The sequence below is a fragment of the Geotrypetes seraphini genome, chromosome 1 (genome assembly GCF_902459505.1).
Source record: "Geotrypetes seraphini chromosome 1, aGeoSer1.1, whole genome shotgun sequence".
Taxonomy (NCBI): Eukaryota; Metazoa; Chordata; class Amphibia; order Gymnophiona; family Dermophiidae; genus Geotrypetes; species Geotrypetes seraphini.
This window is the reverse complement of record NC_047084.1, coordinates 241,576,728-241,600,576: the sequence shown is the minus strand read 5'-3', so window position 1 is coordinate 241,600,576 and position 23,849 is coordinate 241,576,728. Positions and strand designations below refer to the sequence as shown.

The 23,849-nt window shown below is 45.5% G+C and overlaps 1 protein-coding gene across 6 annotated transcripts in view; it reads left to right on the top strand.

Annotated features, from left to right (window-relative positions):
- LCTL (lactase like) overlaps positions 1-23,849 on the top strand; it is a 256,156-nt gene that overhangs the window by 133,164 nt on the left and 99,143 nt on the right. For all 6 annotated transcript variants that reach the window (XM_033948540.1, XM_033948511.1, XM_033948530.1 and 3 more), the window contains one exon: positions 23,184-23,307. In XM_033948540.1, coding sequence (XP_033804431.1) covers positions 23,184-23,307 — 124 coding nt within the window. The remainder of the gene's footprint in view (positions 1-23,183; positions 23,308-23,849) is intronic.

Below are 23,849 nucleotides of genomic sequence, written 5' to 3'. Positions count from 1 at the left end.
GAAGCCTCGCGCAAGGTCTCGACCAGGCTTTGTTATTCCCAGAAATGGACCAGGTTTTCCTCCTGGTGTTCCTCGCTTCATCTGGAACCGGATTCGGTCCTGGTGTCTTCGGTGCTGGACTACTTGTTGCATCTATCTAATTCAGGCCTGAAGACGACATCCGTTCGGGTTCATCTCAGTGCCATTTCTGCTTTCCATCGTCACTTGGAAGGACGTTCTCTTTCACTTCATCCTCTGGTGACTCGTTTCATGAAGGGTCTAATCAATGATTGTCCCCCTCTGAAGCCTCCTCCCGTCGTTTGGGATTTGAATGTTGTCTTAGCTCAACTGATGAAACCTCCTTTTGAGCCTATCGACAAGTCTCTCCTGAAATTTCTTACTTGGAAAGTGGTATTATCCCAGGACAAGCAGGCAGCATATTCTTGACTGATGGGGTGACGGCACCGACGGAGCCCCGGTACGGACACTTTTAGAGTGATTGCACTCTAAGAACTTGGAAAGTTCTGGAGACCGCACCGCGCATGCGCGAGTGCCTTCCCGCCCGACCCCGACGCGCGGTCCCTCAGTTTCTTAGTTTCCGCGGAGCTAAGAAGTCGCATTTCAACGGCTGTTGAAATATTTTTTTCATTCGCCTTCCCGCTCGCGTAAACTTTTTCGGGTTCTTTTTGCCCTTCTCTTTTTTCTTTAAAAAAAAAAAAAAAACATTTTCTCTCGTTTTTGTCAAGTTTATTGATTTGACCCGGCGGGGCCTACTGCCATCATCGAGGCCTCGGCCTTCGATTTGGCAGAAGCCGTTTTTACGTTCATGCCCCCCCAGCCCGGGTTCAAGAAGTGCCAGCGGTGTGCACGGCCTATTTCCCTGACAGACCCGCACAACTGGTGCCTTCAGTGTCTGGGTCCGGAACATCAGGCCTCTACCTGCACCCGCTGCGCCACTTTGAAAAAGCGGACTCTCAAAAATCGTCAGATACAACAGAGACTGCTTTTCGGCACCGACATGTCCGACCCCGCGTCTTCGGCGCCGGCCTCGGTACCTGTTTCGTCGGCACCCACCTCTTCGACGCCACGCGAAACCGCGTCGGCGTCGCAGCATGCAGGTAAGCCGGCTAAGAAGCCTTCCCCGCTGGAACGTCCTCCGGTCTCCATTGCAGAGAGCCCAATCCTGCCGACCGTGAGGCGCCAGCGGAAGCGCTCCGCCCCTATTGAGGTGAGTCCCTCGACATCGGGCTCCTCATCTCCGGGGCGTCGAGCGGCACCGCAGGTACCGCAGAAGAAAAAAGCGGTACCGGTGCCCTCACTTGATGATCGCATTGCGGCCATCTTGCAGGTACAGCTGAAGGAACAGCTCAAACAACTCCTTCCAGCTCTCCTGACACCGAGCCCTCCGGTATCGGTCCCCACTAAGCAACCGGTACCGATCGTGGAACAGTCTGTAGTGTCACCATCCACTCCTTCGGTACCGGTACACTTGACCTCATCGGCATCGATGCCTGTCCTCGCACCGGAGCCGAGGTCTCATCATCAATCGGTACAGACATCGGCTCCGGTGCGACCGATAACATCGCCCGGTACCGCGTCGGTGAGGTCTGGTAAGTCGGTACAGAAGTCCCGACACCGAGAACCATCCACCCCTGAGTCTCGGGACCATGGTCCCCATGTTCGAGACCCTCATCTGTGGGGCGACTCTGAAGAACCTCTTCAGTCAGAAGGGGAGTGTTCATCGGAGGAAGACGAGCCTGTTCTGCAGGATATTTCCTCCAAACCTGATTCCACCTCTTTCTCTTCTTTTTTAAGAGATATGTGTGACTCTCTTTCTATTCCTTTGGAGGCTGAGTCTAAAAAGTCCAAAGCTTTTTTGGACGCTCTTGATTTTGACCAGCCTCCAAAGGAATTCTTGAAACTCCCTTTACATGACATCCTGAGGGAGACCTTTTACAAGAATCTGGAGACTCCTCTTACTATCCCGGGAGCCCCTCGCAAATTGGATTCCCTTTATAAAGTAATCCCTATTCCTGGTTTTGATAAACCACAGCTCTCTCATGAGTCTCTTCTTGTAGAATCCACCCTCAAGAAGTCCTTAGGAGCTAGTGTCTATGCCTCTGTCCCTCCTGGCAGAGAGGGTAAAGCCATGGACAAATTCGGTAAGCGACTTTACCAGAATGCGATGCTTGCTAATCGTTCTGGTAACTATGCTTTTCATTTTTCGTTTTATTTAAAGCATCTCCTTACCACCATGGCTTCCTTTGAGCAGTACCTTCCTGTGGGGAATCGTGAGGCTTTTCATCAGTGCTCTTCAGCTCTTTTCCAGCTCAGGAAATTCATGGTAAGATCTATATATGACACTTTTGAGCTTACCTCTAGAGCAACAGCCATATCTGTAGCCATGCGCCGTTTGGCTTGGCTCAGAGTTTCTGAGCTTGATGTTAATCATCAAGACCGGTTGGCTAATGCCCCATGTTTGGGGGATGAGCTGTTCGGAGATTCTATGGACTCAACGACCCAGAAGCTCTCGGCTCATGAAACCCGCTGGGATACCCTTCTTAAGACCAAGAAGAAACCTCCACCTTCTAGGCCATTCAGACAGCAAACGGCCTATCAGCGGCGTTTTGTGGCTCGCCCCTTGCAGCCTTCCACTCAGCAACCTAGGAGGCAGCGTCAACAGCAGCGGCAAACACCTAGACCTCAGCAGCAACAACCAGCTAAGCAGCCTCCTCCACAAAAATCGACCCAGCCCTTTTGACTTAATACTCGAGGGCATAGCCAGCGTTCAACCATCTCCTCTCCTCCCTCAACCGATAGGAGGACGACTATCTTTCTTTCTCAGCCGGTAGGAAGTTATCACTTCGGACCAGTGGGTCCTCAACATCATCCGCCACGGCTACTCTCTCAACTTTCACACCCTTCCGGGCCAAAGTCTACCAAAAGAGTCTGCTTTGCACACTCCTCAATCTGCCCTCCTTTGTCAGGAGGTTCAGTCCCTCCTACTTCTGAATGCCATAGAGGAAGTTCCTCTGGACCAAAGAGGGCAAGGATTCTACTCCCGGTATTTTCTAGTCCCCAAGAAAACAGGAGACCTCAGACCAATTCTAGATCTGCGAGATCTCAACAAATGTTTGGTCAAAGAAAAATTCAAGATGCTATCTCTAGCTACGCTTTATCCTCTCCTCGATCACAACGACTGGCTATGCTCTCTCGATCTCAAAGAGGCCTACACTCACATTCCAATTCATCCGGCCTCCAGACAGTACCTTCGCTTCATGATAAATCACTGTCATTACCAATACAGAGTGCTCCCCTTCGGTCTTGCCTCCTCTCCAAGAGTGTTCACAAAATGTCTGGTAGTGGTGGCAGCGTTTCTACGCTCCCACCACCTTCAGGTTTTTCCCTACCTGGACGATTGGTTAATCAAGGCCATTTCATCTCAGACTGTTCTTCGGGCCACCAACCAGACCATCTTTTTTCTACAACTTCTGGGGTTCGAAATCAATATACCCAAGTCTCACCTTCTCCCTACGCAGAGACTTCAATTCATTGGAGCGGTACTGGACACGGTCCAGATGAGAGCCTTCTTGCCGGACAACCGTCTTCACAACCTCCAATCGCTCTGTCAGCAGGTGCTCTCCCAGCACTCCATTTCGGCAAAGCAGATGATGATTCTCTTGGGTCACATGGCCTCCACAGTTCATGTCACACCCCTGGCACGGCTTCACCTGCGCACTCCCCAATGGACCCTGGCTCTCCAGTGGTCTCAAGCGACAGACTCTTGCTCACGACACATATCTGTGACATCGTCTCTTCGTCAGTCTCTGCAATGGTGGTTGATATCCTCAAATCTCTCCAGGGGCCTTCTGTTCCATCTGCCTCCTCATCATCTGATCATCACCACCGACGCCTCCCCTTATGCATGGGGAGCTCATCTGAACGAGTTCCAAACTCAGGGCCTTTGGACTCCTCAGGAAAAGAAGCATCACATCAATTTCCTGGAACTCAGGGCAATGTTCTATGCCCTCAAGGCCTTCCAACACCTTCTATTTCCTCAAGTCCTTCTAATTTGCACAGACAACCAGGTGGCTATGTACTACATCAACAAGCAAGGGGGAACGGGCTCTCGCCTCTTATGCCAGGAAGCCCAGAGAATCTGGTCTTGGGCATCCTCGCGCCGCCTATTCCTGAAAGCGATTTATATTCAGGGAGAACAGAACTACTTAGCGGACAAGCTCAGCAGAGTTCTCCAACCCCACGAATGGACTCTCGACCCATCGACTCTACAGTCCATCTTTGCACAATGGGGCACTCCTCAGGTGGACCTTTTTGCAGCTCCTCACAATCATCAGTTGCCCCAATTCTGCTCCAGACTTTACTCTCCTCACCGTCTGGCAGCGGATGCATTTCTTCTGGATTGGTCCAATCTGTTCCTTTATGCTTTCCCTCCTCTGCCTCTCATGCTTCGGACATTGTTCAAACTAAAGAGGGAACGGGCCACCATGATCCTGATTGCTCCACGGTGGCCCAGACAACATTGGTTCTCCCTTCTACTTCAACTCAGTTCCAGGGATCCATTTCTACTTCCACTGTTTCCATCTCTGCTTACACAGGATCAGGAAACCCTCCTCCATCCCAACCTGCAGTCTCTACACCTGACAGCTTGGTATCTCTCGGGCTGACTTCAACTGATCTTTTGCTGTCTCAGCCTGTTCGCTCCATCCTGGACGCCTCCAGGAAACCAGCCACTCTACAATGTTACCATCAAAAGTGGACGAGATTTTCTTCTTGGTGTCTCCTACATCATCATGACCCCAAGTCTCTTGCAGTGGAACCTCTATTGGATTATCTGCTTTCTCTGTCTACTTCTGGTCTCAAGTCTACTTCCATCAGAGTTCATCTCAGTGCCATTACGGCCTTTCATGAGCCGGTCCAGGGGAAACTCCTTTCAGCTCATCCCCTGGTCTCCAGATTCATGCGAGGTCTTTTCAATCTGAAACCACCTCTCAAAGCACCTCCGGTGATCTGGGATCTGAACGTGGTTCTTTCCGCCTTGATGAAGCCTCCATTCGAACCCTTGGCTACTACCTCTTTCAAGTTTCTCACTTGGAAGGTACTTTTTCTTATTGCTCTCACCTCTGCCAGGAGGGTCAGTGAGCTACATGCACTAGTTTCTGATCCACCTTTCACTGTCTTTCATCACGACAAGGTGGTTCTACGTACACATCCAAAGTTTCTCCCTAAGGTTGTTTCTGAGTTCCATCTCAACCAATCTATTGTTCTCCCTGTTTTTTTCCCTAAACCTCACTCCCATCCCGGAGAACAGGCTCTTCATACTTTGGACTGTAAGCGGGCTTTAGCTTTCTATTTAGACCGCACTAAGCCCCACAGATCATCTCCCCAACTTTTTCTGTCCTATGATCCGAATAAATTGGGACGTCCTGTTTCTAAGCGTACGCTATCTAATTGGCTTGCTGCGTGCATTTCATTCTGCTATGCTCAGTCCGGACTGACACTGGAAGGTTCTGTCACGGCACATAGAATTAGAGCTATGGCAGCATCTGTAGCTTTCCTTCGTTCCACGCCCATTGAGGAAATCTGCAAAGCTGCTACGTGGTCCTCAGTCCATACTTTTACATCTCATTACTGTCTGGATGCTTTCTCCAGACGGGATGGACATTTCGGCCAATCTGTTTTACAAAATTTGTTTTCCTAATGGCCAACCTTCCCTCCATCCCTCTTTTTATTAGCTTGGAGGTCACCCATCAGTCAAGAATATGCTGCCTGCTTGTCCTGGGATAAAGCACAGTTACTTACCGTAACAGGTGTTATCCAGGGACAGCAGGCAGATATTCTTGCGTCCCACCCACCTCCCCGGGTTGGCTTCTTAGCTGGCTTATCTTAACTGAGGGACCGCGCGTCGGGGTCGGGCGGGAAGGCACTCGCGCATGCGCGGTGCGGTCTCCAGAACTTTCCAAGTTCTTAGAGTGCAATCACTCTAAAAGTGTCCGTACCGGGGCTCCGTCGGTGCCGTCACCCCATCAGTCAAGAATATCTGCCTGCTGTCCCTGGATAACACCTGTTACGGTAAGTAACTGTGCTTTTCTGATTGCCCTCACATCTGCTCGACGGATTAGTGAGCTGCAAGCTTTGGTTGCGGACCCGCCTTTTACTGTATTTCATCATGACAAGGTGGTTCTCCGCACCCATCCTAAATTTTTACCTAAAGTTGTGTCTGATTTCCACCTCAATCAGTCCATTGTCCTTCCTGTGTTCTTCCCTAAGCCCCACTCCCATCCTGGCGAGACGGCGCTCCACACGCTTGACTGTAAGAGGGCGTTGGCATTTTATCTCCAACGTACCAGGTCCCATCGGAAGGTTCCTCAATTGTTTTTGTCCTTTGATCCTAATCGTTTAGGACACCCTGTTTCCAAGCGCACCTTGTCCAACTGGTTGGCTGCTTGTATTTCTTTTTGCTACGCTCAGGCTGGTCTTACGCTCCCGGGGCGAGTCACGGGGCATAAGGTCCGGGCGATGGCTGCTTCGGTTGCTTTCCTCCGATCCACTCCTATGGAGGACATATGTAAAGCTGCCACTTGGTCTTCGGTTCATACGTTCACCTCCCACTATTGCCTGGACACTTTGTCCAGAAATGACGGCCGGTTTGGCCAGTCGGTGTTACGTAATCTGTTTTCCTAAATTGCCATCCTCCCACCTGCCCTTTTTTTTTGGTTGGCTTGGAGGTCACCCACATGTGAGAATATGCTGCCTGCTTGTCCTGGGATAACTTACCGTAACAGGTGTTATCCAGGGACAGCAGGCAGATATTCTCACAACCCGCCCGCCTCCCCGGGGATGGCTTCTTTGCTAATTATGGAACTGAGGACCACGAGGTGGGATGCGCTCTCTAGTGGGCAAGAAGGCATGCACATGCGTGGTGCAGTGTAGCAAACTTGAAACTTCAATCAAGTTTGCTTGAAAAGCTGTCCGCGCTGGGGCTCCGTAGATGACGTCACCCACATGTGAGAATATCTGCCTGCTGTCCCTGGATAACACCTGTTACGGTAAGTAACTGTGCTTTCCAGACCACAGGAGGGGTGAGGGAAGAAGAGAGAGGGAAAGGAAGGAGGAGTGAGATATTCCAGACTTAAGTGGGGGAGGGGGAAGGGGAAGAAGGACTTAGGTAGGAGAGGGAGAAAGAAGGAGCATGCAGTCCATTTTCATAAATTTAGGTATTTTGTGCCAAACCACAAAGAGGGAGCAGGGAGAGGAGAAAAATGTAAGACCATCAGATAGAGAGAGAAAGGGAGATGCTGCATAGGGATAGAAAAGAAGGGGAAAGAGAGGGAGGAGATGGTGCACAGGGATTAAAGGTGTGGGGGAGGGAAGACAGATGTAAAAAAAATGTTTAAGAAAAGATACGAATAGGGGAGAAGAAAGATACAGGAGATAGTACACATGAATGGAGGGGAGGGGATGGGTAGCGAGAGGGAAGAGATGTGCTTGTGGATAGATGGGAAGGAAAGACATGGAAAAGTAGAAAGATTTGAGAAGGAAGCAGAAAAATTGAAGAAAGTTGAATATTAAAAATTAATGCCAAAGATGGATGTAGCCACCAAATGATGAATAATTTTAATAAATATATACACCGGAACAATCTCCAATTAGATATCTTATTACCACATATTCCGGATAAGACTAACTTTTATGGCCTCAGCCCCGCCACTCCACCACTATTGAAAATTTTCTAGGGTGAAGAATTACGTGGGATCTCATCATCAGCCGTAAACATATACATTTCATTTCATTCTCACAATAAATACTTAAATTTATGTTAGTGTTTTTAGTAATAATAGTGCGTAAAAGATTCATAAATATGTAAATTTGTTTTAAATATATATATATATATATATATATAGCCACTTATCTTAGCAGCTGTTTTGGCCTGGGAGGATCAGACCCAACATGTTTCGCACTGTGTGCTTTATCAAGGGTCTCCCTACGAATCAAAAATAGAATACAAAATTCAGTTCATTCCTATACCCAATATATTATAACATTTTAAACAAACATGTCACCCTTTTTCCTTACCATGGCTGGCGCTGTCATCCGACTTACTAATGATTCTCCCAAGCAAGATGGCACCAGCATTTCTTACTCTTAATTATATAGAACAATCACAGCTGACTTTCCCTGCACCCCATTGGGGAAGAGCCTAACCAATCAGAGATGTCCACTCAATTTCAGCATTTAAACCTTTCAGTTCAACAGTGTCAAGTTTAAAGATATATCACTGTTCTTTTTCATTAAAAATTTTTTCTAAATTACCACCCACCCGCCCTTGTTCTACCATATCTATCACATGGCATCGTAGCTCCTCAATTTTATGCTTCTTCAGGATCCAATGCTGCACCATAGGAGCTTGTAACACATGATTTAGTAGCCGTGATTTATGCTCATTTAATCTAATCTTTACAAGGGGGTATAACGCTAAAAGACACCCAGGATAGGAAGATTGAAGCTTCACTAAAAATGTCCTTTGGAGTAGCAACACTTACTTTACAAGCAGCTGTATGCATTTCCTATGCTGCACGGGCATGTCTACAATGGACTCAATGTATGGCAGATAAGATGATGGAGACAGGGGTTTCTCTCCCATCCGACTTTGCAGATATGGAAATGGGTCTAGCATATTTGACGGATGCCCTCAATGATATTATTCACGCTTTGGCAAATGTCTCTTTTGGTAGTCTCTCGCAGATCATTGTGGCTCCGTAACTGGGTGGCGGATGCGGCTTTCAAACTTAGGCTTGTGAGGTTTCCTTTTAAAGGTGATTTGTTTGGAGAAGATTTAGACAAATTGGTGAAAGATTTTGATGATACCAAAATGCAGAGGTTTCCGGACGATAAGCCTAAGGCACCTTTGAAGGTCTTATCTGCCAGACCTCGCTTCCACAATGTTAAAAGATATAGGCCCGGAAAGCCATCCTTTACACCTTTTAACAGTTCTTTCTATAATTATAGGCCTAGGTTTCCACAAAAGAATTCCTTTTGTCCTACAAAACCCCAAACTGCTCAACCAGCCCGTACCCCAGCCTTACATAATTCCCAATGATGGGATGTCGGCTCCCTCTGTCGTAACCATAGGGCAGGGGTGCCCAAAAGGTCAATCACGAAGGCAACGCGAGTCGATCGCAGAGCCCATCCCAGGCTCCGTGATAGACTCGCATTGCCTTCCTTTCTAACTGCTTCTCAACCCTGTAAAGAGGACGCTGAAGCGCCGGGCCGACCAACGTTCCTCACTCGATGTCAATTCTGACGTTGGAGAGGAAGTTCCGGGCCAGCCAATCGCTTCCTGGCTGGCCTGGAACTTCCTCTCCAACATTAGAATTGAAATCAGGTGGGGAAGGTTGGTCAGCCCGGCGCTTCAGAGTCCTCTTTACGGCGGCGGCGGCCTGTTCCCTGATGGCGGCGGGGATGGCTTGGGGAGAGCAGGGAGACAGAAAGACAGACAGGGAGACAGACAAAAAGGGGGCATGGAGAGAGAAAGACAGGGAGACAGACAGAAAGGGCATGGAGAGAGAAAGACAGACATACAGAAAGAAAGGGGGGCAGAGAGATAGAAAGAAAGATGGAGAGAAAGAAAGAAAGGGGAGGAGGGCAGGAAGAGAGGAAGAAAAAGTTGGGGGGAGGGAATGAGGTCTGGAAGAGAGGAAGCATACAGAAGGTTGAAAGAAGGGAAGAAATATTGGATGCATAGTCAGAAGAAGAAAGTGCAACCAGAGACTGATGAAATCACCAGACAACAAAGGTAGGAAAAATGATTTTATTTTCAATTTAGTGATCAAAATGTGTCCGTTTTGAGAATTTTTATCTGCTGTCTATATTTTGCACTATGGCCCCCCTTTTACTAAACCGCAATAGTGTTTTTTAGAGCAGGGAGCCTATGAGCATTGAGAGCAGCGTGGGGCATTCAGCGCAGCTCCCTGCGCTTAAAAACACTTTTGCGGTTTAGTAAAAAGGGAGGGGGTATATTTGTCTATTTTTTGTATAGTTGTTACTGAGGTGACATTGCATAAAGTCATCTGCCTTGACCACTTTGAAAACCCGCAGAATATAAATGCTTTGTGTTTCTGTTTTTTTTTAAATTTTATTATTGATAGATCATTTTGACTTGGTCATTTTAAAAGTAGCTCGCAAGCTCAAAAAGTGTGGGCACCCCTGCCATAGGGGATCAGCTGTCTTCATTTTTGACAGAATGAGCCAAGATAATGTCCGATCAGTGGGTATTGGACATTATTTGAGAAGGTTAAAAATTAGAATTTTCCTCTCCTGTCGCAGATTCTTTTTTGGTATCCTCTTGCACAGGGGCAGCCAAGAGAGAATCAGTACAGATCACCCTTCAAGTTTTTTTGGAGCTTGGTGCCGTAATTACAGTTCCTCCGGAAGAAAGGGGACAGGGAAGATATTCCATTTACTTCATAGAAACATAGAAAGTGACGGCAGAAAAGGGCCAAGGCCCATCGAGTCTGCCCACTCCATTGACCCACCCACCTAGTTAATTGCTCTCTGATGACCTTTTCCCTCGAAGAGATCCGACATGAGCATCCCAAATGATCTTAAAAACTTGCACGCTGCTGGCCTCAACCACCTGTACTGGGAGCCTATTCCAGCTGTCCACCACTCTTTCAGTGAAGAAGTACTTCCTGGTGTTGCCATGAAACTTCCTGCCCTTTATTTTCAGCGGGTGTCCTCTTGTGGCTGAGGGTCCCCTAAGAAGGAAAACATTATCTTCTACCTTGATGCGACCAGTGACATACTTAAACGTCTCAATCATGTCCCCTCTCTCTCTACGTTCCTCGAGAGAGTATAGCCGCAATTTGTTCAGCCTTTCTTCATATGATAGATCTTTGACCATCTTGGTGGCCATTCGCTGTACCGACTCAATTCTCAGCACATCTTTGCGGTAATGTGGCCTCCAGAATTGTACGCAGTACTCCAGATGAGGCCTCACCATGGTTCTGTACAAAGGCATTAGGACGTCGGGCTTCCGACTAACAAAACTTCTCCGGATACAACCCAGCATTTGCCTAGCCTTAGATGAGGCCTTCTCCACTTGTTTGGCCGTTTTCATGTCATCGCTGATGATCACCTCCAAATCCCGTTCTGCGGCAGACCTTGCTAAGGTTTCTCCATTCAATGTGTACGTTCTGCACAGATTATTGTTGCTAAGGTGCATGACCTTGCATTTGTTAGCGTTGAAGCTAAGCTGCCAGGTCGAGGACCACTGTTCCAACAAAAGCAGGTCTTGCGTCATGCTGTCGGACAGATTGCCGTTACTCACAATATTACATAGTTTGGCATCATCAGCGAATAATGTTATTTTACCTTGAAGTCCTTGAGTCATGTCTCTTACAAATATGTTGAACAGGATCGGGCCCAAGACCGAGCCCTGCGGCACCCCACTGGCTACCTCCGATGTTTTAGAGATGGTACCATTAACAACCACCCTCTGAAGTCTACCACTCAGCCAATCGTGAACCCATGCTGTAAGTGTTTCACCTAATCCCATCAATTTCATTTTGCTCAATAGCCTGCGGTGGGGGACGCTATCAAAAGCTTTGCTGAAGTCCAAGTACACGACATCTAGGGACTCTCCCAAGTCCAGTTTCCTTGTTACCCAGTCAAAGAAACTGATAAGATTGGATTGACAGACCTACCCTTGGTGAATCCATGTTGGTGGGGATCGCATAGTTCCTCCTCGTCTAGTATCATGTCCAACTTGCGTTTGATGAGTGTCTCCATGAGTTTACTCACTACCAATGTGAGACTTACCAGTCTGTAATTCGCAGCCTCTGTCCTGCAACCTTTTTTGTGCAGAGGAACGACGTTAGCTGTTTTCCAGTCCAAGGGGACTATTCCCGCTCACAGGGACAGATTGAAGAGTACGGATAAAGGTTCTGCCAGGACGTCCCTGAGCTCACTGAGCACCTTGGGATGTAGATTGTCCGGGCCCATGGCTTTGTTCACCTTGAGTCTTGATAATTCGTCGTAGACGTCTCCGGAATTAAACTCAAAATCCCGAAATGGGTCTTCTGAACTTTGCTTTACCTGCAACTGTGGACCAGACCCCGGTGCCTCACAGGTGAAGACCGAGCAGAAGTATTCATAGTGCCCAAAAAGGGGGGTTTGGTCAGACCAGTTTTGGATCTCAAGAGAGCCAATCAATTTCTAAATGTCAGGCATTTCCGTATGGAAACAGTGAGGTCAGTCATAGCGGCAGTTCAACCGGGGAATTCTTTATGGCACTCAACCTCAAGGAAGTGTATCTACACATTCCCATATGGCCACCACATCGGAGGTATCTTCGCTTTGCCGTCCTTGGCCAGCGCTATCAGTTTCGAGCCATGCCATTTGACCTAGCCACGGCTCCACAGATGTTCTCATAGGTCATGGTAGTAGTGGCGGCTTTTCTTCGCAAGGAAGGGATTCAAGTACATCCTTACTGGTTGATTCGGGTGTCTTCCAGACAGGAAAAATTGTCAATAACCCAAAGGATGATCTCCCTTCTTCAATCTTTAGGGTGGGTCATCAACTTTCAAAAGAGCTCTCTTGCACCGTCCCAATCATTGGAACATCTTGGGGTGCTGTTTGACACGAAGGTGGGGAAGGTGTTTCTACCCAGAGACCAGGGAGAGAAGTTACAGAGGAGAAGTTACAGTCTCAAGTTTGCCTACTTCTACAGTTGCCCAGATCGAGAGTGTGGGATTATGTGTAAGTGCTAGGATCAATGGTAGCAGCACTGGAAGTGTTGCTTTAGGTGCGCTTTCACATGAGACCACTGCAACAGTCACTTCTCTCCTGGTGGTCCCTAGTGTCTCAGAATTACAATCGTCATCTACAATGTACTCCTCAAGCATCGCTCAGCATGAATTGGTGGCTCAGTGATCTCAATCTGTTCAAAGGCATGCCTCTGGCAACACCGGACTGGATTATAGTTACCACAGATGCCAATCTGTTGGGATGGGGGGCTCACTGCCTTCAATCCTTAGCGCAGGGAGTCTGGTCTCCGGAGGAGACTCAGTGGTCCATCAATCTTCTAGAATTGAGAGCGACCAGGCTAGTGCTTCAGGCATTCCAGACCATGATTCAGGGCCGACCGACGAGGGTTTTTTCGGACAGTATCACAGCAGTGTCATATATCAACAGGCAGGGAGGTACCTGAAGTCCTCAGTTGGCAAACGAAGCAATGCTTCTGCTTCAATGGGCAGAAATTCATCTTCCTCTACATCGGTGGCTCACATTGCGGGTCAAGCCAATGTTCAGGCAGACTTCCTCAGCAGAAATCTTCTAGATCCCGGAGAATGGGAACTCTCCAATCAGGCGTTTGACCTCATTGTGCAAAGATGGGGGGGTCACCCGGAAATAGACCTTATGGCCTCATCTCAAAATGCAAAGCTTCCTCTTTTCTTATGCAGAAACAGGGAGCAGACGTCAGAAGGGGTAGATGCGTTAGCTCTTGCATGGCCTCTGACTTGTCTCCTTTATTTGTTTCCTCCTTGGCTAATGATAGGTTGTGTGTTACATCGCATAGCTCATTTTCAGGACACGGTGATCCTGATAGCTCCGGATTGACTGCGTTGTCCATGATATGTGGACCTGATAAGTCTGTCGATGGGCAAACGGTTGACATTTCCGGTGACTCCGGATTTACTAACCCAGGGTCCGATCAACATGGAAATTCTGTCCCACTTTGGTCTTATGGCCTGGCTCTTGAAAGGTCGCAACGGAGATGTAGGGGATATTCGGAGCAGGTTATTTCCACTCTTCTTCAAGCAAAAAAGAGATCTACCTCTGCCTCGTTTGCTAGAGTCTGGAGGACTTTTGATTCTTGGTGTGCTGCTCAGGGTCTTTTGCCCTTCCAGGCTTCTCACTCTAACATTCTTTCTTTTCTTCAGGATGGAGTAATCAAGGGGTTGGCATATAATTCCCTTAAAGTTCAAGTAGCTGCTATTGCTTTTTATAGGGGCCGCATGGCTCATTCTTCCCTTGCGTCACACCCTGATGTAGTTTGATTTCTCAAAGTTGTGCAACATATTCGTCCACCTATTAAAAAGCCTTGTCCAGAGTGGAGTCTTAAAGTAGTTTTTGGGGGTGGGGGGGAGGGCGGTTACAAAAGCCTCCATTTGAGCCTTTGTCAAAAGCAACTCTGAAGGATGTGATGTTGAAAGCGGTCTTTCTTGTAGCAGTGACAGTGAGTTGCAGGCGTTATCCTGTAGAGATCCTTTTTTCTGAATTTCAAATTCAGGTGTGTCTGTTAGGACTGTACCATCGTTTCTTCCTAAAGTGGTAGCCAACCTTTCATGTTAACCAGTCTCTCTTCCTTCCAGCTTTCAGGGAGGAAGACTGGGGGGGAGCGAGTCTCTTCACTGCGTTTCCTAATTTTGCGTAGGATTCTTCTACACTATCTGAAGGTTACTAACGACTTTTGACGTTCAGATCACTTCTTTGTGTTATTCGCGGGCCGCAACAAAGCTTCCATTAACATAAGAACATAAGCAATGCCTCTGCTGGGTCAGACCTGAGGTCCATCTTGCCCAGCAGTCCGCTCACGCGGCGGCCCAACAGATCCAGGACCTGAGCAGTAATCCTCTATTTATACCCTTCTATTCCCTTTTCCAGCAGGAAAATGTCCAATCCTCTCTTAAATCCCAGTACTGTATTCTGCCCTATAACGTCCTCCGGAAGCGCATTCCAAGTGTCCACCACACGTTGGGTAAAGAAGAACTTCCTAGCATTTGTATTGAATCTGTCCCCTTTCAACTTTTCCGAATGGCCTCTTGTTCTTTTATTTTTTGAAAGTTTGAAGAATCTGTCCCTTTCTACTCTCTCTATGCCCCTCATGATCTTATAAGTCTCTATCATATCCCCTCTAAGTCTCCTCTTCTCCAGGGAAAAGAGACCCAGTTTCTCCAATCTCTCAGCGTATGAAAGGTTTTCCATCCCTTTTATCAGACGTGTCGCTCTTCTCTGAACTCTCTCGAGTAACGCCATATCCTTCTTAAGGTATGGCGACCAAAACTGGACACAGTATTCCAGGTGTGGGCGCACCATCGCCCGATACAGCGGCAGGATAACTTCTTTCGTCCTGGCTGTAATACCCTTCTTGATTATACCTAGCATTCTATTCGCTCTCTTAGCGGCTGCTGCGCACTGTGCATTCAGCTTTATTGACCTGTCCACCATTACCCCCAAGTCCCTCTCTTGGGTGCTCTCATTCAATAACATCCCTCCCATCGTATAGTTGTACCTCAGGTTTCTGCTTCCCACATGCAATACTTTACATTTCTCAACGTTGAACTTCATTTGCCATTTTGTCGCCCATTCTCCTAGTTTGTTCAAGTCCCTTTGCAATTCCTCACAGTCCTCTTTAGTCCGAGCTCCCCTAAATAGTTTGGTGTCATCTGCAAATTTTATTATCTCACACTTCGTCCCTATTTCTAGATCATTTATGAATATATTAAATAACAGCGGCCCGAGCATCGAGCCCTGCGGAACACCACTCGTGACCCTCCTCCAATCAGAGTAGTGTCCCTTCAACCCTACCCTTTGTTTCCTACCTGCCAACCAGTTTCTGATCCATCTATGTACGTCTCCGTCCACCCCATGGTTCTTCAGTTTCCGGAGTAATCGTTCATGAGGCACCTTGTCAAAAGCTTTTTGGAAATCAAGGTATATGATGTCTATGGGGTCACCTCTGTCCATCTGTTTGTTAATTCCTTCGAAGAAGTGTAGTAAGTTGGTTAGGCACGATCTCCCCCTGCAGAAACCATGTTGGCTGGTTGTCAGAAGTTTGTTTCTTTCCAAGTGATCATCGATGTTTTCTTTTATCAGTGCTTCCGCCATTTTTCCGGGAACTGAGGTCAGACTCACCGGTCTGTAGTTTCCCGGGTCACCTCTTGATCCCTTTTTAAAGATGGGCGTGATGTTGGCCATCTTCCAATCCTCGATGGGTCAAAGAAACCATTGCTTCCGCTTACTTGACTTCAGGCAAGCGGTTGCCGGAGGAACTTCATGCTCATTCCACTAGAGCGAAGGCCACTCTTTGGGCTGAGTCCAGAGGTTTTTCCTTGGAGGAGATTTGTCGTGCGGCTACTTGGTCTTCTAGGAATACTTTTTTTAGGCATTACCGGTTGGATGTGGCAGCGTGTGCGGAGACTGCTTTTGTGCTTCGGTTATTGCGAATGCGGTGTTCGCTTCCCACCCAGATTGAGGATTGCTTTGCTACATCCCACTAGTCTCTGGATTCAGCTGCTGCTGTTGCTAAGGAAGGAAAAATTATGTTCTTACCTGTTAATTTTCTTTCCTTTAGACGCAGCAGATGAATCCAGAGCCCCACCCTTTCTGGATAAGTTTTGTTATAGTTGGTACTTGTATTCTGTATTATTACCTTTGCAATTTATTATGGGAAAGAAGTTTTTTACATGTTAACCATATTTCTGGTTCCGGATGCTTGGGCAAGGAGCAATACTGAAGATACAGGGAGCATGCCAGCCAATAGGACCACCTGTTAATCAGTTTCTCTATCTCCACCTGCTAGTAGATTTGTGCTATCCCACTAGTCTCTGGATTCATCTACGTCTAAAGGAAAGAAAATTAACAGGTAAGAACATAATTTTTCCGTAATGGAAAATGATGGTAATAGGCTCCATGTAGGAATTTGAGAGGGATGGGATGAAATTTTCAGAAATAGAAGGTATTTTTTAAACTCTGTATAATAATTCATATATTTGAGAACAGTAATAAGAGCACATGATATCCAGTGGTTTCTTTAGTACACCATCACATCATGTTAGATAAGAACTACATAGTTTACCAATAAATCCAGAATTAAACTCTCTACCTCCTCCTCTTACCTCATACCTTCCCCCTCCTCTTCCATCCTGAGTTTTCATTATACTCTTTCTGACTTATAGCATTGGAGGAAAGATAAACCTTTTCAAATGTGGTTATTCAATTATGCCATATAGCAATTAGTCTAGACCAGTGGTATCAAACTCAAACCTTTTACAGAGCCGAATTTTGGATTTGTAGATACTTGAAGGGCCTCAGAAAAAAATAGTTAATGTCCTGTTAAAGAAATGACAGTTTTGTATGTGGTAAAACTCTTTATGGTTTATAAATATTTCTTTTTAGCTAAGTCTTAATAATTATGTTGTAATTTATAGCTAAAGAGACATATGATCAAGAAACTGTTTTATTTCACTTTTGTGATTATGGTAAACATACTGAGGGCATCAAAATAGTCCCTGGCGGGCTGCGTATGACCCCCCTGGGCCACAAGTTTGAGCCCACTGGTCTAGACCTACAATATACAGTACATTCCACAACTCTTGTGTTTTAAACCATTTGCATAGATGCAGTCATTCAATTCTACCACATCATTACTACAGTAGAGCCTCAATTATCTGACTTAAACAGGACTGACAAGTTGTTGGAAAATCGAAGGGTCAGATAATACAGAAAAAGTGGATGAAGGATAAAATAGAAGTACCTGTATATTGAATGCATGTTTGAAAAGAGGAAGCAATAAAGTGAAAAGAAGAAGCAATAAAGATGATTTTAAAATGTAATGTGCTTAAGAATCTTACTCACTGAGAATTCAGGATTTTTGTTTCAATCTGTTTTTTATTTGTCCTAAATCTACTGTATGCTTTAGATTTATTAGTAACTGTGCAGGTGAGCTGCCACAAGAGCTTTCCACTGGATCCTCTACAGCTTATCTTGTGCGTTCTTTCCTCGCAACAAAAATGGAGTTCTTTTCTAGCTGTGGACATTTTATTTGTTTTGTGAACCACTATAATTTCCTTGTGCAATCTTTTTCAGTAGATTTGTGGGGAGTGTGTGGCACAGTCGGTAGAGCTACAGCCACAGCACCCAGAGGTTGTGGGTTCAAATCTGATGCTGCTCCTTTTGCCCCTTGGCAAGTCACTTAATCCCCTATTGCCCCAGGTACATTAGAGAGAGTGTGAGCCTACCAGGACAGATAGGGAAAAATGCTTGAGTACCTGAATGTAAAACACATAGGCTATAAATGGTATATAAATACTAGAAATATATAAAATAAATATCAAATTTTAATTAAATGATAACATGGGCATGGCTAAATATAGGCACATAGATGCTGAGTTACACTAGTATTCTATAAAAGATTCTTGGCATCCACCTGCACTCTACTAAACTACATCCCCAAATACAACTACATGCAGGCTGCTTTGAGGTGTAAGGATTTTGTGGAGCAGATTATTTCTATTCTTCTTCAGACAGTTCAGACATCTTCATCTGTGGCTTATGATGGCGTTTGGAGGGTTTTCGATTCTTGGGTAGTTCTCAAGTTGTCACTCTTCCAGACTTTTTTTGTCCTGTATTCTTCCTTTTTTGCACAAGGGTGTAGCCAAGGGCTTACTGTTTAATTCCTTTCAGCTTTAAATTGCAATCATGGCTTGTTACAAGAGCCAGGTATCTCAGCCTGATATACAGTGGAACCTTGGTTTACGAGCATAATTCGTTCCAGAAGCATGTTCGTAAACCAAATTGCTCGTATATCAAAGCAAGTTTCCCCATAGGAAGTAAGGGAAACTGCTTTGATTGGTTCCACCTCCTCTCCCCCCCCCCCCCGAGGCTACCGGCGCTGCTCTATTCTCTTGAGGAATCCGACGCTGTTCCAAACCCCTCCCCGTGATCCGGCTTCCCCCCCTGCGAACCAGCATCCTCCCCCCACTCGCATTGCCCCCCCTCCACCGTGATCCTACTTCCCCCCCCCCGAGCATGTCAATGACACTTCCTTTACCCGACTTGGCACCAGTGCCTGTGCCCGAAGATCCTCCCTCTTCTGGCGTGGCCTGGGCTGGGCGGTGCGTTGGAGATCCTCTCTTTTCTGGTCTGGGCTGGACTGGCTTTGAGCATTTGCGCATGCTCAAAGCCTTCTGGTCTTGCTCTCTCCGAGATTGAGAGCGAGATCAGAAGGCTTTGAGCATGCGCAAATGCTCAAAGCCAGTCCAGCCCAGACCAGAAGAGGGAGGATCTCCGACGCACCGCACAGCCCAGGCCGCGCCAGAAGAGGGAGGATTTTCGGGCACCGGCACTGGTGCCAAGACGGGTAAAGGAAGTGTCATTGACGTGCTCGGGGGGGGGAAAGTATGATCGCGGTGGAGGGGGGCAACGCAAGTGGGGGGGATGCCGGATCGCTGGGGGGGATGCCGGATCGTGGGGGGGGCGCTCGTACAGCGAGGCAAGCTCGGTTTACGAGGCACCAAGTTTGCAAATGTTTTGCTCGTCTTGCAAAACACTCGCAAACCGGTGCACTCGTAAACCGAGATACCACTGTAGTTCTGTTCCTAAAAAGGAGTGCACCATATTTGTATATCTGTTAAGAAGCCCTATCCGAAGTACAGTCTTAAGGTAGTTCTTGGGAGTTTACAGAAGGCTCCATTTGAACCTTTCTCTAATGAGGATATAAAGGATGTGATGTTGCTAAAGGTGTTTCTTGTGGCCATGGCTTCTCATTTGCAGCACTTGTCCTGCAGGGATTCTTTTTTTGGGAATTACGGATTCTAGGCTGTCAGTTCAGGCAGTACCATAGTTTCTTCCTAAGGTGGTGTCATTATTTCTCCTCAGCCGCTCTCACTTTTCCTTCCTGCTTTCTAGGAGGAAGAATGGGGAGGCGTGTTTTTATTCACTGCGTTTCTTAGAAATGTGTAACATGCTTCTATGCTATTTGTAGGTTGTTAACGACTTTAGACGTTTAGATCACCTGTTTGTATTATTCAAGGGACGTGACAAGGGTATGGTAGTGTCCAAAGCCTACATCGCTCAATGGCTCAAGGAGGCCATTGTTTCCACTTACTGGTTGGCAGGGAAGTGATTGACGGTAGATGTTCATAACCATAGGCAGGAGGTTACCTAAGATGGCGGCGTGAGCTCAGCAGGGAGACGCCGACACAGATCTTTTGGGGGAATTTTTCTCCTTTGCCTGATGGTGAAGAGGAAATCAAAGGTCCGGGTGTTCCCGGACGAATCAACTATTGCACAGACCGAGCCGATGGATTCCTTTGTCGAGCATAGCTCCCGAACTGTACATCCAGAGGATCAAACCTCGGCTGGAGAGGGCGCGCAAGTTGAGGCGCGCGAGTTCTCCTTTGAGGGAGCCACTCTTTCCCCGGACGAGCGAAGCCCCATGACTCGTCCTATTGCATCGGAGGAGCTTGTGTTGGCTGAACCGATCCAGGACGTCCACCTGCTGGCCCAACAGGACAGATTCTCTGCCCATGGACGGAAGCAGGAGGAGTCTTCTTTAACACCACGGCAGCCGGAGGGGAGTATAGAACAAGCTCAGGAAACCTCAGTGATTTCTACAGCGGCAAAAGGTACTGTTTTTCTCACTACAGGGTCCAGAACTGAGATTGCCCTTCTGACTAGACCTAAGGACTTTAATATGGAATCATTGTGGGAGGCGATATCCAGTCTACAAATTTCTTTGGACAATCAAATTGAACAACTTTCATCAAGGTGTACCATGATGCTTTCTGAAAATTCAAAACTTAAGACTAAAGTATTAAGTTTGGAAAATAAAGCGGACAATGTGGATACCAGGATAAAGTCTTTGGAGGCCCAGGCATTGACTTGGATTAAAGATAGTGCAAGTTTGCACTTTAAACAAGAAATGGTTGAAAATTCCATCAGGAGATGTACTCTCTGGATCATTAATTTTCCTAAAATATTTCTGATAACTGCTTTAAGAATGTTTAAAAGATATTTGAATGAAGTTCTTAAGGTACCAGAGACCTCATACCCACCTATCTCCAAAATATATTATTTACCTAGACGAATTAAAGCTCAAAGCCCAAACCAGCAGAATTTATCTGCTGATAGTTTGGACTTATCTAAATTCTTGGAGAAGTCGGATATGGAGGTCCAGACCTCAGCTACATTATTGGTACAATTTGCTATAGATTTAGATAGGGATTGGATGCTTAAGTTGTTTTTCAAATATAAGGATGTTCCCTTTTTGACTAACGTTATAAGAATGTATCCAGATGTGTCTCGTCCCACTCAAAGGCGAAGGAAACAATTCTTGATTTTGAGGCTGAAGGTCATTCAGTTGGGAGCAACCTTTGTTTTCAGATATCCCTGTAAGTGTGTTATGCTTTATAAAGGGAATAGAAGATATGTATTTTATGAGCCGCAGCAACTATCTAAATTTATTTCCTCTAAAGTACAATTTGTAGAAGCTTCCTGAGTTATTCCATTAAGTCAGCTCGAAAGAAAGAAAGGTTTAGGATTTGTATCGCCACATCTTTAATTTTCCTTTAATATTTATTGCTTCATTTTATTTCAGCTCAATTTCAGCTCCTTCTTCATATGTATAGTGGACTAACTACAATCTGTATAATTTCTCATTTGCCTGTAATTTGAAATATTTTGAAAAAATTTTTTTTTTTTTAAAAATTGTCAATTGTTAAAACTGAATAAAGAATTAAATTTTAAAAAAAGATGTTTATAACCATTCAAACAGAGCGATGACTACTTTTTGGACTCAGTCCAGAGGTTTTTCCTTAGAGGAGATTTGTCATGTGGCTACTTTGTCTTCCTAGAATTTCTTCTCTAAATATTACCAGGGGATGTGGTACCATGTGCGGAAGTTGCGTTTGAGCTTCGGTTATTACGGAGACACCGTTTGTTTCCCACCCAGATTGAGGATTGCTTTGCTATATCCCACTAGTCTCTTGATTCATCTGCTGCTGTTCCTAAGGAAGGAAAAACTATGTTCTTACCTGTTAATTTTCTTTCCTTTAGACGCAGCAGATGAATCCAGAGCCCCACCCTTTCTGGATGTTGTCTGTTGGTTTATATTTTGCAATATCAGAAGTTTTGTTATAGTTGGTACTTGTATTCTGTATTATTATCTTTGAAACTTGAGTATAGGAAAGAAGTTTTTTACATGCTAAGCATATTACTGGTTCCGGATGCTTGGGCAAGGAACAATACTGAAGATACAGGGGATGTGCCAGCCAATAGGACTACCTGTTAATCAGTTTCTCTATCTCCACCTGCTGTTAGATGTGTGCTATCCCACTAGTCTCTGGATTCATCTGCTGCGTTTAAAGGAAAGAAAATTAACAGGTAGGAACATAATTTTTACATAATGGTAGGACAGAAAATAAAAATAAAAGGAAACACACTGGAAGCGATACTTCTGCTTGAGCATTTCGGTCAGATTAGGGGTTTCTAGAAAAGGCTAAAGAAAATAAATGAGCTTTCAGAAAGGCCCAAAATCTTAGATGGGGAAACTCTGCTCTAAATTCTTCTTGCAGAGAATTCCACAGCGAAGGTATGGTAAAGAAGAAAGCTGAGTGTCTGGTTGATTCAAAGCGAGGATAATGAATGGAGGGAATGGGTAATTGGCTACTAGTGGAAGAACGGAAAGTATACAAAGGTCGGTATGGGACAATGAAAGTTGAAAGATAAGGTGGGATTGCAGAGTGTAAAATCTTGTGTCACAGTATCTTATGCTGGATCCATAAAGGCATTGGAAGCCAGTGATATTGCTTCAGGGATGGGTTGACATGGTTGGAACAATGGTTGGATGGTTGGAACAATGAATTGTTGTGAATGAGTAAGGATTGTGAATAGATGTGTTCTGGACAGATTGAAGTTTCTTTAAAAGGTAGGATAGAAGGCCAGAACAAATGTTTTTCCTATAATCCAATTTGCAAGAGAAGGGGATAAAGAAGTGTAGCACAAGCTTTATCATCAAGATACGGGTGTAATGTGCAAATAGTATGCAGGGAAAAGAAACAGGATCTTGTGGAAGAGGAAACCTGGGAAATAAAGAAGAGATTTGTATCAAGAATTACATCTAAGTATTTTAAGGATGCTATCAACTATAGAGGGGATGAGGGCGTCAGGCCTGATGAGATTCTAATCCAAGCAGAGTAGGGATTCTAATCCAAGCAGAGGGGATAGGATTGAGGAGGCATGTGGTTTTCCTGGAGGAGTCGTAAATTTTGGTGAAAGATGTTAGAGAGGGCAATGCACAAAAAAAATCCTTTATTAAAATTGTAGTAATGTACTTGATTTGATGTGTATTGTATTTTTTTTCTTATAAGCTTTGAAAGTAACTTTTGGTGTCTTGATTGTAGGATATCTATAATGATCCCATCATTTACATCACTGAAAATGGATTTGCTCAAAGTGACCCTGCTTCACTCGAGGATACTCTGCGATGGGAGTACTTCAGGCAGATACTGCTGGAGATCTTAAAAGGTGCAATTAAAAGTGGTAGAAAATTAATTATCCAAACTTAATTAGCATCCTTTCTCCTAGATATATTTCTGTATTCTGTCAAGCCCAGATGATTTTTAAATTACATATCAATCGGAAAATAAAAAAAGTGATGTGAAATTTCTAAGTAGTAGGGTAACTATGCATTTGAATTTTGCTAGTTAATATATGTGTAATTAAGATTAGAATACTGGCAACATTTTTAATAGTGCCTTTATATATATAATTTTGTAATATAAGAATATCTTCACCACCTTACTAATATTTTTTTTAATTTATTTATTGAATGCACATACATAGAAGCAATTTTATGCATTTTACAAATTAAGTATACACCATAACAGACACCAATGATATCATAAAGGGGTCCTTTTACTAAGGTGTGTTAACCGATTTACTGCGCGCTAATTGATTTAACGCACGTTAACAATTAGCGCGCTAACATGCCCATTATATTCTATGGACGCTGTAGCATTTAGCACATGCTAAATCGGTTAGCGCGCCTTAGTAAAAGGACCCCAAAA